This window comes from Passer montanus, unplaced genomic scaffold (assembly GCF_014805655.1).
Source record: "Passer montanus isolate IOZ18808 unplaced genomic scaffold, ASM1480565v1 scaffold27, whole genome shotgun sequence".
NCBI classification, from domain to species: Eukaryota; Metazoa; Chordata; class Aves; order Passeriformes; family Passeridae; genus Passer; species Passer montanus.
This window is the reverse complement of record NW_024367372.1, coordinates 10,715,670-10,728,948: the sequence shown is the minus strand read 5'-3', so window position 1 is coordinate 10,728,948 and position 13,279 is coordinate 10,715,670. Positions and strand designations below refer to the sequence as shown.

General features: G+C 44.2%; 1 protein-coding gene across 1 annotated transcript; it reads left to right on the top strand.

The window, feature by feature from the left end:
* Nucleotides 1-416: 416 nt before the first annotated feature.
* Nucleotides 417-11,550, top strand: CALM1 (calmodulin 1). The gene is made up of 6 exons (XM_039712890.1): nt 417-624; nt 3,617-3,647; nt 4,614-4,757; nt 6,738-6,844; nt 8,308-8,443; nt 8,668-11,550. The coding sequence occupies exons 1-6, from the start codon at nt 622-624 to the stop codon at nt 8,694-8,696; spliced, it is 450 nt and encodes a 149-aa protein (XP_039568824.1). The 5' UTR covers nt 417-621; the 3' UTR covers nt 8,697-11,550.
* The last annotated feature ends 1,729 nt before the right edge of the window (nt 11,551-13,279 follow it).

Sequence of the window (13,279 nt, the reverse complement as noted above, 5' to 3'; positions counted from 1 at the left end):
TTCAACATTTTAGTTTTACAGTCGCTGTCACACACGCCTTGTCATCGAAAAAAGAGTCCTTTATTAACGTTTTCCCCGTCCCCGCGCCGTCATCCTCTCCCAGGTGCCGCTCCGGGCTCCCCGGGGCAGCGCAGGCCCGCCCCGCCGGCGGGGATGCTGTCTAGAAAATAAAAAACCACCAACTTGGCCGAGATGCGCTCGCTCCGGGGGTTCCAGCCTGGAGAGCGGCGGGGACCCGGCGGGGACCCGGCGGCGAGGCAGCTCCCCGCGGGCTGCACCGGCACCAGCGCTCGGCACAGGAGAACCACAGCCGGGGCCGCGCTGCCCTCGCCCCTCGGGGGGCGCTCGGCCGCGGGGCTGCGGGAGCGGCCCCGCCGGGGAGGGGAGGGGCCGGGCCGCCGAGGGGGCAGGGCCGCCCGCCGCAGTCACCTCGCACATACCGCGCCGGGGAGGAGGGAAAAGGGCCCCGCTCCGGCGGAGGGATACAGCCCCACGTATATAGCGGCGGCGCAGGCTCACAGCCCCAGCACTCTGTGAGCCGCGCCGGGAGGAGGCAGCAGCCGCCGCCGCTCGTGGTCGCGCAGTTCGTGCAGCCGCCGCCGGGCCCGCCGCCGCCGCGCCATGGTAGGGGGCTCGTTCGTTCGTTCGCTCGCTCGACCGGCCGGGCGCGGCACGGGGTGCCCGGGCTGGCGCGGGGGCTGGTGCGCAGTGCGCTCGCTGCGGAGCTGGGGACGGTCGGGTTGGTGGAGCCCCGGGGAGGAGCGGGGGTGGGGGAGCCTCGCCGGGGCCCTTCCCGCCCGGGTCTCCGCGGGGTGAGCGGGTTGGCGGCTGCGGACTCTCCCTCTCCCTACCCCCCGCCGCCTTGCGCGGGATGGCCGCGGAGCTGCGGCCCTTCCTCTTCCGCCGCTTCCTTCCCCTTTCCCCGGGCCTGCCGTGTGGGCGCCCCGGCCCCGCGCCCTCCCGCCCCGCCTCGCCTCGCCTCCCCTGCGGAAAGGGCCGGGCGCGTCTCCCCGGGGCCACGGCCCCGGCACCGGGCAGGGCGCGCTGCGGGGCGGGGCGCGGGTTTGCGGGCGAGGATCCCGCTCGGCTCCGGCACCAGCTGCACTGCGCAGGGAGCGGGGGGGCGGCCGGGGGAGGGCACCGCGCTGCAGCTACTGCGCCCCCGCCGTCCTCCCCAGTCCCCCCCCCCAAAAAAAAACGCAGCCGCGGCGGCGAAGCCCATCGCTGTCTGCATTACATCATGTCTCCTCCTCTTCCTCCCGGCCCCCGCGCGCCCCCCGGCCGCGGGGAACGGGGCGCTGTGCGAGTTGCTCGGTTGGAAGCGGCCCAGCTCCTGCATGGGGGGCTCGGGGCGGGAGGGGCGCAGCCTCCCCTCTCCCCAGGGGCTGCGGGGGAAAAGCTCCTGCCCCAGCCCAGCTGGAGGAAGGGCGATGGGGAGGGAAAGCTGGCCGCGGAGCCCGGGCGCCCTCGCGGTTGAATGATGAGGACGTGGTGTGGCTGCCGGCGGGAGAAGGGAGGGAGGGGAAACGGGGACGCACTGCAGCAGTGGGTGGCTGCCGGCCGGCAAGGGCGCCTGTTGCGCCGGCGGGCTGCGAGCCTCCCGCCCCGCCGGAACGCACCGCATCATCTGCCGGCTGCTCGCAAAGGAGAGCGAGAGGAAGGGCTGGGATTTTCCCGGCTGTTTCTCGCTTCCTACGAGAGCGGAGAAACAGTTACAGACTGACCTCTAATCGCTTTTTAGCAATGTGGGTGTTCCTCGACTCTGTCTCTGCATCTCCCCTTCCCGTAGGAGAAGGCTGACATCACCAGGACAGGATTTGATGACTTGGCTGGGTGGGGTGATGGCTCCAGCCCTGGCTGGGTACCTTTGTCCTGTAGCTGTGGGGATAGTTAGTGCCTGTGCCTGTTGCTCGGGAAGGTGAACCCCCTGGCAGTGTAGGGTTGGCTTGTGTCCTCGGGCATCACCGGCTGTGCGAAGGTTTTGGGGTTTTGTTTCGTGGGGTTTTTTGTTCTTTTTTTTTAAATTTGAAATATGATTTTAGAAATGTTCAGCGAGCTCCGATTAATGGGGCAATGAACTGGTGCTGTGAACTGGAGGTTTTTTGCCAAGGTGTGGCTCTGTTTCCTGTTCTGCAGGGCAGTGAGTCTGTTATGTAAATTCCTTAGATAATCTTTAAGTGAAACCTCGCATTTTCTGGAAAATCACAAAGAGTGCAGGAAGTCGAGCCGGATTTTGAGCACAAGCAAATTTTTGCAGTTATTAAAGAAGACTGTCTTTAGCTGTTAGCATTTCTCCCCTTTTCTCCTTCCTTCAACACACTGCATGCGAGGAATTGTTTAATCATTACATACAGACCTTAAAAGAAACCCCCTACCTAATTACAGATGAGATCTGTGTATTTTCCTTAACATATAGAGAAGATTTTTCAACCTATCCTTTTCCCAGATGCAGGAGCTTAACATTGCATAGCTGATTCATTCTCCATTGTATTTATTGCTCTTTGCTGCAGTTTGGTGGTTTTTATATTTAATATTTTAGGACAGGAAGGTTTTTCCTACCTTCTCTGACCTACAAAATTCTCTGTTCTATTTGCAAAAACAGTCCAGTAAAATGTGTTTAAAACAAGTTAGTACCTTGTATTCTTCAGTATCTGTGATTAGGCATGTAATTTTTTTTTTTTAAACTAGGAAAAGGCATATTTTTCCATAAAGAACTAATTAGCTCTTTTGAGTCCACTGGAGCTTTTTGTGATGCTCTATCCGTACATAGGGAGAGGCTTCTGGAAGGATGTGGCTGTCACAGTCAAGCTCTAGAAAGCCATTCTGGTTGCCCACTGAGCTGTGTACCTTTGTATGCAGCAGTGCCTCCTGATGTACAGAAGGTCATAAGCAGGCATTTTAAATCTTGCCACTTAAAATTATATATAAAACAACCTGCATATCAGGATGAGGCACCTTCAACTGCTTGGCTGAACGGAAAAATAATATGATGCGTGAAAACGCATTTTCTTTGTCAGAGGTGGCAGAAGTGTCTGTAACACTGAGCTGTAATTGGTGATGTTGCAGCAGAGCCCCTCCTGTGGGGCTGGCAGAGGCTGGAGGCTGCTGGGTGAGGTGGGCAGGGCAGGGCTGGGGCCGTGGGCGAGGCGTCAGCATCAGCCCCCGCTGCACTGCTGGCAATGGCACGTGCTGTGCTGGGCAGGGCAGGGCTGGGGCCGTGGGCGAGGCGTCAGCATCAGCCCCCGTGTGCACTGCTGGTGCTGGCAATGGCACGTGCTGTGGAACCCCAAACACACGGCTTTGGGGGTTTCGTGCCTCTCTGACCAACTGCAAGGAGCCTGCCCTGTGTCCTTCTCTGGACCAAATCTGATTCACCAGGTTGCAGGATGGTGTTTGGTTCTTCACCTGCAGTTTCAGTCCAAGTTAGCCTGTATGCTTTTGGAAACAGCTGCATGGTGTAGGTGAGTGCCGTCTCCTTGTAGAGGCAGAATTCCAGGGTTTGAAAGTGGCTTCATGAAAGTAATGATAAATCATTTCTGAAATTGAAAGGAAGTGCCTCATGGCTTGACGGAGCTAGCGGTAAACAGTATTCTAAAATGTTCTGTTCTCCGTGTAGGCTGATCAGCTGACTGAAGAACAGATTGCTGGTAAGTGTTTTGATGATAATTTTTTTTTTTTGCTAGCTCTTGTGACTAAAAGAAAATAAATTATCTCAAGCATAGTGGAAAAAAACATCTTTGATAATTTTAAATCTGTACTACCACTTTTGAAAAGCACTCACTTAAAAAAATCCCAAACTAAAAAAAAAAACCAGACAAAAATATTCTGGAAGATTACTGGTTCATTGCCTCTTAATTTAGACTTCTTATTCCTTGGACTACAGATAATGATTTTTTTTTTTAGATGTTCAGACTTGAGCCAAGTTCTCCTAGATTTCTTGCAAACAGAAATAATTGCTAGACTCAAATGAACTACTTAGAGTCAGAGGAGACCTAGGTACTCTTTAATAGAGTGAAGATCAATTACAAATGAAATGGCAACAAATAAATGTCAGATTGCTTTATTGCACATTTTTACAAACCAGTGTCTTTTAAATAAATCTTTTAATAAACTGCCTGTAATTCAGGCTGGTCAGGGAAAGGAGCATTATTTGACCTTCTGGAGACCAGTCCTCCATTTATGGCTGACACTAATTCTTATTGTCTGCTGACTTGAAAATAAGTGGTAAATGACAATGCTTTTGTTCCTCTAAGTCTGTTAATTGTTAAGGGAACCCAGTGGCTCCTTTCCCTTATTTCAGACAGCTGCTGTTTGTGGAGCAACTGTGCCTCAGGCAAGATGCAGATGCATGGAAATGAATTACAGAGTTGTAAATGCAGATAAATAGCCACATGAAATAAGTTTGAATTTACTGTGAAAATTATGTGTTGGTATTGTAAGTAATTTTTTATTTGCATTTGAGAGTGTTAATTCTCTCAATGCAGGGACAGTTAGATAAAAAGAGAAAATGTTTCTCAGAATTGTGCCAGGCTTTGTCAGTAGAGTGCATTTTCAGTCTGTGGTTTTCTCATGCTGGTGATGTCTCTAAACACTGGGATTGTTTCTGCCTCTAGAATTCAAGGAAGCCTTTTCCCTATTTGACAAAGATGGTGATGGTACTATCACAACAAAAGAACTGGGAACTGTCATGAGGTCACTGGGTCAAAATCCAACAGAAGCAGAATTGCAGGATATGATCAACGAGGTAGATGCTGATGGTAAGTGTTGGGAAGGTGCTGTGATCCTCTTTAATGTGTATGACCTCCACACCTGGGCTTCAACTGCATTGGCAAGACTATGACATAGAGCTCTTACAGCAGTTTCAAAATGCTGGGTAGACTCTAAATTCAGAAAGATGTCAAAGATGCTAGCAGTATTCATGAGACTAAATACAGGCAGGGACAAAGTTATGCCATTTGTCTTTAATATTTCATGGGTCACAGGCTTCGTATTGCTATCTGACCTGCCATTAACCTGTCTTTCCATCCAGCTTTTCTCTACGTGTTTTGTCAGCCCATAGCTTTACCAATGTCTGTGGTTTTGGCTAAGGCAAAAAATGTGTTAGAAGTGGAATGGTGTTTTCAATGGAAGTTTGGAAGGAGGAGTATATAGTTTATCTAATGTATTAAATCTGAAATAGAGAGGGGCTATTGGAGGTAAAGGCAGAAAACCCTTCCCATATCAAGGCTAACAGTTATTTTAAATGAACTCCAGAGAGCCCATATTGAAACACATGTTGTGTTTCTGAACTCCACATAGGCTAACAGTTTTAAAAAGGAATAATATTTCCCCTGCTCAAGGATGTCCTCTAGTCTTGTATGTTGGTTGTGATAGTGATTTTTCTCTTAACCATTCTGTAAAAGAAGAGTGAAAGCATATTGGCAAGAGTATAAATTACTGGATTATCTGGCCTTATTAAGTAAACTACTTTCTTAAAAAAGTGTGAGATGACTTTAACTGCTAGGTTTTTGCAGAGACTGAAAAGCGTCAGTGTCTGCAGTGGTATGTAGAATTTGTGTATAGTGGATTCTTTAGGCTGCAGACCAAATGGTGCTCTTGATGGATTTAAAACAGAAGGAGACTGAGGGCTTCAGACCAGTATGCCTGCCCAACTGTTTAAATTTGGGTTACAGCAGAATGCTTTGCTATTCTTCTGCGTGTTCATTGAGATTGTTTTCCAAACTGAGTGTGAGGCCTGTGTTCATATTTTACTGGTATGCAAAGCTGGCCATGATGACAGGTAGCTGTGCATGTCTCAGGCTGGAATCCCTAGGATGCAAGGATTTTCTTAAATTTCATTTGTTGCACAATTAATTTGTATGCTTCCTCAAATCAATGGGTAGGTCTTAGTTGAACAGTGACCTTTTTAATGTGATTTTGTGAACTACTTAATGTGCCTTACTGGCATATAGAGCTGCATCCTGACTATACAAGTCTAGTTTCTTCACCATACCACTTTTTCCCTAGCTTTAAGCAGCCTGAAATTTAAATCTTTGCTTTGAATGAAGAGCTTAATCTCAGGGGTGAGGCCTGGATGTCAGCAGGGATTATCAGTTTTGCAGTAAAATAACTGTAAGAACACCTACAGCTATCTTATCAGTAATAACAAATTATGACATCTTTTCTCGTGTCACTGGAATTTGCAGGTCCTTGATGCCCGTTAGAATGGTTTGTTGCTTTTGTTGTGTGCAACTTTGGTTCGTAAGGCAGTTGATTTTTAGAAAAAAAAAAGTATTTACAGTTTATTTATGAGTGATGTTCCCAAATATTAGATAACCTTGGATTGTAATGGCAGCTTAATATGCGTTCTTCTTGGAACATGCAACAACTGAGAGATTATAAAAAAATTAAATGGTTGATTTTGTGGGAGTTATTTGAAATAAAAAGAAATCTCATTATTGGCTAACCTTGACCCATCAAACTTGCATTTTACTTGTGGCTTTGGTGGCAAATGGTGTGACTTGTCCTTGAAAGAAGGCAGGAGTTGATTCTGTGCTGGAACAGAGTGGCTGCTGCATGTTATAATAGCAAAAAAGGCAGTGGTAGCAATTTAGAGAGAGGAACCAGTTCATCTGTAAGGACAGTTAACAGAGCATCTGGCAGTCTTGTCCCTGATGAAGTCAAATGCCAGATTTTGGTTTGTTTGTTACTGAAGAAAAGCTAGGAAGTTTAACGTTTGGAAGTTTCTTTTTGTTAAGGCAATGGCACTATCGACTTCCCTGAATTTTTAACCATGATGGCCAGAAAAATGAAGGACACAGACAGCGAGGAAGAAATCCGTGAGGCATTCCGAGTCTTTGACAAGGTATTACTACAAGTACAGCTACTCTTCTAAAGCAATAATGATGTCTATATTTTCCTTAGTGTTTTCTCTCTTCTTGTCTAGAAGGAGGAAGAATCCTCCAGTAGAAACAGATGAATTGGAAACATAACAGAGATTGTTCTGAATATAGAATCAGGATTTTTGCATGCTGATTCTACTTGCTTTATACAGCAAGATCTAAGCTTCAAGCTCATCCATGAGGAAAACTTTCTGGCCTTTCCTTAGAAACAGAGATTAGCAGACCTTAATGCTTGGCAGGGGTGAGAGGGGGGTGTGGGGTTTTTTTTTGAGATGCGTGGGTATAGGAGGAGGATTTTTCTCTGCCTTTTGACTTTGGGGAGAATGGGGAAACATTTGCATGGATGCACATGGTTTTATACTACCCTATGGAAGCTTTTGAAGTCAAGATGGTGTCATCAGTATTTGGAGTGACATGAAGTACTGCATGTTCTCTTTTCAAAATGTGAAGTTTGAGGTTGCTTTCATGAACACTTAAGAGCTCAGCTCTCTTGACCTTGTTTGAGAATACCTAGGCACATGTCAGTTTTCTAGAACAGGGGTTCTCCTCTTTGAGTTGTTTGAACATGACAGATGTTATACAGGAATTGTGTGGATTAGTGGCTAGTGCAGCTGTAAAGCTAATGCACGTGCATGTGCATTAAGAATACTTTGACTTTTTTTCTATAAAAAGTAGTAGTAGTACTGTGTACTTAGCTGAAAATGTGGGGGTATTTCTGCAGACAAGATTAGTGTTTAAAGCCACTGAGGTAGGTTATCTGTTGGGGATGGCCATATCCTGCTCTAAGATAGTGTATTCTTCCAGTGTATGGAATTTCTGAAGTGGCTCAGAGTGAGCTTTGGGTTTGGATATTGCAAATGGGGACACTGGTTTAGAAGTGTTGCTTTCTCTTTTTTTAATTTTGTCATAAAACTTCTCAAAACTCCTTATGAGTAGAATTTAAATGCTTCTTTGATTTGTTCTTTATCATCTTATCTGAGAAGCCTAACATAGTCAGCTGCTGTCTGGTTATAGAGGTAGTGTTAACACAGAAGAGAAAGTTGACTTCATTCTTGCTGGTGGGGAAGTGGGTCTCTTTGGCCTTGCTTAGGCAGCAGAGACTAAACAAAAACTTTTTTGGTTTTGTTTCTGTGTTTATTTTTGAAAGCTCTTTAAAAACATTAAAAATACCTTATCACAACTGCAAGTCAGGCACGTAGTTGTTACTACAGCACAATAATTGTATGGAAGGATATGGTGTCATGCATGCCTCACAAGGAGGTGGGACTGATACATACTGCAGTTTGTACAGTGTGCCAGGTCTGTACATCTGTCCCAAGTGCCATAAGGCAGCTTCAGAAGCAGTTACTGGAAACCTAGGTGTAGTTTCCACGTTAGTCAATGTCAGGATTGTTGTTCATGGTCTTGTGCAACTCTTTTCTCATAGGATGGCAACGGCTATATCAGTGCAGCAGAACTACGCCATGTTATGACAAACTTAGGAGAAAAGCTAACAGATGAAGAAGTAGATGAAATGATCAGAGAAGCAGACATTGATGGGGATGGGCAAGTCAACTATGAAGGTAAAAAGATGTTTGTCTTGACTCAAAACCATTATTCAGACTGAGGAAAGCCTGTTGCATAAGGCATTAATTTAATACTTGAGACACTAGTTATTTGCTTGTCCACTTCTGTGGACAAAACCTTAGCTGCAGTGAAAGGTGCTTTTTTATGCCAACTGTATTTTAGACACTTGATTTGAAGTACGCTGGAGACAGTAAATCACAGTGACTTTTTATCTTTTCAGAATTCGTACAGATGATGACTGCAAAGTGAAGAGACCTCCTTTACACCTTTTTTCCTCTAGAAGAATCAAATTGAATCTTTTACTTACCTCTTGCAAAAAAAAAATGTTCATTTATTCATTCTGTTTCTGTATAGCAAAACTGAATGTCAAATTACCTTCTGTCCACAAACTGCATGTAATGGTTGGTGGTCCTGTCCCTAAAAGATAAAGTTAAACATCAGTTTTACAATATAAATAATTGTACTACCTTGAAAATAAAAAAAAAAAGGAAGCACTTAGTGAACTCAAAAGTTCCATTTGCTAATGACTATTACACTGTTTGGGCTGGCCAGTTTTTCATGCATGCAGCTTGACAATTGAGCACAGTCAGACATGTGTATTAAAAGGAAAAAAAAACCTAAAGGATCCACTCTCTTGTTCAATAGTGGATTCTAGTTCAATTTGTAGTATAAATTGTCATAGCTGGTTTACTTTAAAATTGGTTTATACCTCAGGATGGTATGCAGCAAAATGGTTGAAGGATGCAAAACTTAAAGAAAATGCCCTAAAGGTCGAATGGTTCTCCTGTACGTAGCAGTGTGCTCCAAAAATAGGATGATCTTAACTATGGATGGCATGTCTGTGTTAAAATACTGGTTTAACATTGTCTGCATTGCACTATAGTGAAACGGGTGTCAGGCTGTTACCGTTCACAAAATTTTTAAAAGAAACCTTCACCAAGGGAGCATCTTTGGACTCTCATATTTTTAAAACCTTCTGTACCATGACTTGGAGCTGGCGGAGTAGCCTGTGGACTTCAGCACAACTATCAACATTGCTGTTCAAGATATTACAGTTTATGTCCATTCCAAGTTGTAAATGCTAGTCTTTTTTTTCCAATAAAAGACCATTAACTTAAAGGTGGTGTTAAATGCTTTGTAAAGTTAAAATATATATATATAATTGAGATAATAAACCAAAAAAGCAGTAGGAAGGAAGTGTTTCTATGAATGACTTGCTGCTAAATTATAATGCACATGTATGCAATAAGTTATCCCCTATCTTTTCAAGATGGCAAGAACTGACCTCCTGTAACCCAAGACCTTTGCTATAAATAAATGAACTTGTGCTTGCCTTTCATATTACGACAATGTTAATTTAGTTGGTCTCAAAGTCGTGTAGTGCTGACTCGTCAACTATCAGCACAGAAGTAACACCTCATTTCACTACAGTGGAGAGCTCTGAGCATGCATGTCAATACTGGGGAAACATGTATAGGTTGCTTATGTTTTTTTGACAGGTTATGAAAACTAGTGGGAGAATTTAAACAGCATGGACTTCATAGATATCCGTGATTCTCAAACATGCCAAAAATGCATTTATCTGCCCGCAGAAAGAAATCAAAAGGACATTTTACAATATATATTTAAAAAACCAAATTAAGCCTTTTTGGAAACGGGCTGTTATGTCTTGACTTTTCAAACACTTGCATGAATTTTGTGGGGTGGAGAAGAGGACTAGGGTTAATTTAAAAACGATCTTGTTACTTCTGCTTTGCATGCACTAGCAGTGCTTAGTCATTCCAGTTCTCTGAATAAGTGTTCTCTGATCCTTCAGCTTCCCCATGAATGAGTGGCAAAGCAGCCGTGTGCACTCTTCTTTGTCTGAAAGAAGAATGCTTCTTCTCTTTCTTTTTTCTTATTTTTTTTTTTTTAAGCAGAGCCTCCATGTGGAAGGCTTTTATGCTTGGGAGGGAGGGACTACAGCATAATTACTGACTGTAAGTTTTTGTTTCCAAATGTAATGGATTGAAAACCATAATTGTTTGATTGCATTTGGTTTTGGAGAATATTGATACCATCCCTAGGAAGAGATACAAGTCTCCATTCATCCTGTCTAACTGAGGTGCGTGTGTTAAGAACTTGGTTTGCTCAGTGGGGGTCAAGAGACACCTCCAGAAGGCAATTGAGACTGCCTGCCTTCAGTAATTATAATTTTTTTGCCCTGGGGGGTGGGGGGAGTTCTGGGTGACAAGGGACCCAGACACCTTAACCAAGTGCCTAAAAGTTAGATGGGCTGAATGTAGGCAATTGCTTAGGTATCTGTTTGTTGCAAAGGCTTAATACTGTGGCTGTGAATGCTGTCCAAGCAAACTGGCCTCAATGATGGGAATGTCTGACTACCATTTGAAAGTAGATTTTTGCATAGCAGCTGCAAACTACTACTTTAGTAGTGCTTGAGAATGGCTGCACTGATTCTGTAGACCAGCTTCTAAAAGAACCTGCTCAAGAGCAGGCAAGGTAGGAACGATGGTTGCAGCTCTGAACTAATTACTTCTGCCTGGGTGTGCAGAGATCTTGTCTAGTAGGTAAATGCTTCTTACCATCTTATCTGTCATTCACTCATGGTTGGTAGGGTAGTTCACCTAAGAACAGCTGCTTTTAGCTTACTCAGTGTGCTCTGTGCTTGCTAGCAAGAGACCTCATCCTGCAAGAGGTTCTTGGCTTGATTAGAAATTGTCTGGCAGTGTGCAGTGTTGGTATGCCCTGTAACTGAATCTGCCTGGAGGTATCTAATTATTAACTGACTTCAGTACCACATCAACCTCGAGTAAATGTATCCTCTGTACAGGACTTAAGCTCTGTTCCCTTCTGCATAGTGAATAACTAGAAAAATGAAATGGTGTCATCAAGGTCTTTTTTAATTTTTTTAAACTTTTTTTTCCTGTGAGTGTGTGTGTGTGGCTTTGGCTTTTTCCAAATGTGAAAGTGTGGGCTGGATACACTTGGTGCATGGCTTAGAAACATGGGACTGGAAAGAACTTCCTGGGTCATCAGATCCAGTCCCCTGCTATTGCAGGCAACCGTGTCATATAATCCTTTTAATAAACTGATCAAGCTTAAACACCTGCTTGTAAGTGGCTTGTTTTCATGGAAGTTCTGTAACTCATGTTGCTCTCAACTGATGCAAATAATATATGAAATATGAAGTTAATCAAAAGGTCCTCCAGCTTAGCTTTAGGTTTATCATTACATTTATTTAACTGACTTTCTTGAACCTGTTATTATTTGCACAACACTCAGGAAAGTGTTGAGTCTTTACCCCTCTTGCTATGAATAAGAGTTGGTGTGCTTGCTTATTTTTTTTAATGGAAAAGATGGATGTCTGGCTTGTTGAAACCTGTTAGATATGTTAATTGTCAAGGCAAGAAACAATTGAGTTACTTGTATTTGATACATAAATTTAAGGCTAGAGTATACATAACCATTTTTAAAACACATCAACTTGCAGTGTAGTTTTATATTTAATACTGAAATTGTACTGCTAAAGTTTAAACTGCTGTTAATCATATTCCTCTTCTGATCATAATGAAAAATAAAGGGTAAGAAAATGCTTAACATAGATTATTCATTATCATGCTTATTTTATTAATAATTCAGGCATCAAAACACCTCCAGGTATGGGGCGTTTGTTCTGTTTGCTGGGGTGGGCTGGAGTGAGGGGTGGGGAGGGTTAATGATGTAGGAAATTCTTAACCCCCAGCCATTTGTCTCACTTGCACAGCTTCAGAAGCACGGACATTCTGAGGAGCTGTTTAAGGAGCCTTGCCTTACTGCTGCCTTGGGTGCAGCGTGGCTGGGGCTGGTGTGGGCAGGGGACAGTGCTGTGGCTGCCAGCCCTGCGCCCTGCCAGGGCAGCGTGGAGCAGCCCGAGGCTGTCCTGGGCCTGCATTGCAGCACGTGTGTGATGGGAATGCAGATTCTTGTTCCCAGATGACAACATCCTAGACTAAAACCACAGTCTTGGGGTTTAGAAATACCAGAGTTAATACAGCTTGCTGATCCCCTGCCATGGAACTAACTGGAACACTTGTTTTGTTGCAATCCCCTTTGGGTTTGGGTTCTTTTTATTTCATAGTGTTGTTTTGGTTTGGGTTTTTTTTGTTTGGTTGGTTGGTTTGTTCATGGGGGTGGGTATGGTTGGTTGGTTTGGGTTATGGTGTTTTATTGTTGTTTAGGGGTTTTTTCCAATCTGCTAAGTGAAATCTGACGCAGAACTGTGGTAACACCACAGCATGTTCTGATACACAGACATACAACTATCAAGTGAACATAGGCAATGAAGGCTGATGCCCTGGTTCTCCTTACTGACATTTAGGAAACCAAATGTTTTATTTTCAACTAGAGTGGGTGGATCTTTAAAATCAGCAAGAGAAACATAAAAAGTTTTGTGGGGATTTTTTTCCTAACAGCATTGCAATTCCAAAATATTAATGATGTTGGGTTTTTTTAAAAATCCAAATACAAGATTGTGAAGTAATGAATGACATGATGAATTGTGTAAAGAACTGGGATTCCAGAGATTCTTGATGTTGTTGACTATAGAAACTTTGCATAAAGGTTCAAGCACTTAGTGGATTTTATGTTTTCTAAGAATTATCAGTGAGTATCCTAGGGTAGCAGTCAGAGGATATTTGAAAGAGTTGGTAATTTCTTTAATAGTAATAAATTGGGTTTCGAACTGAAGTGAACAAGTATCCCAATAAATGGCAGACCTGCTGATTAGGTAGACACCAAGAAAACCTCTTACAGTCTCATAGATGATTAGGCAGAGTTGTTATCTAGCAGTAAAT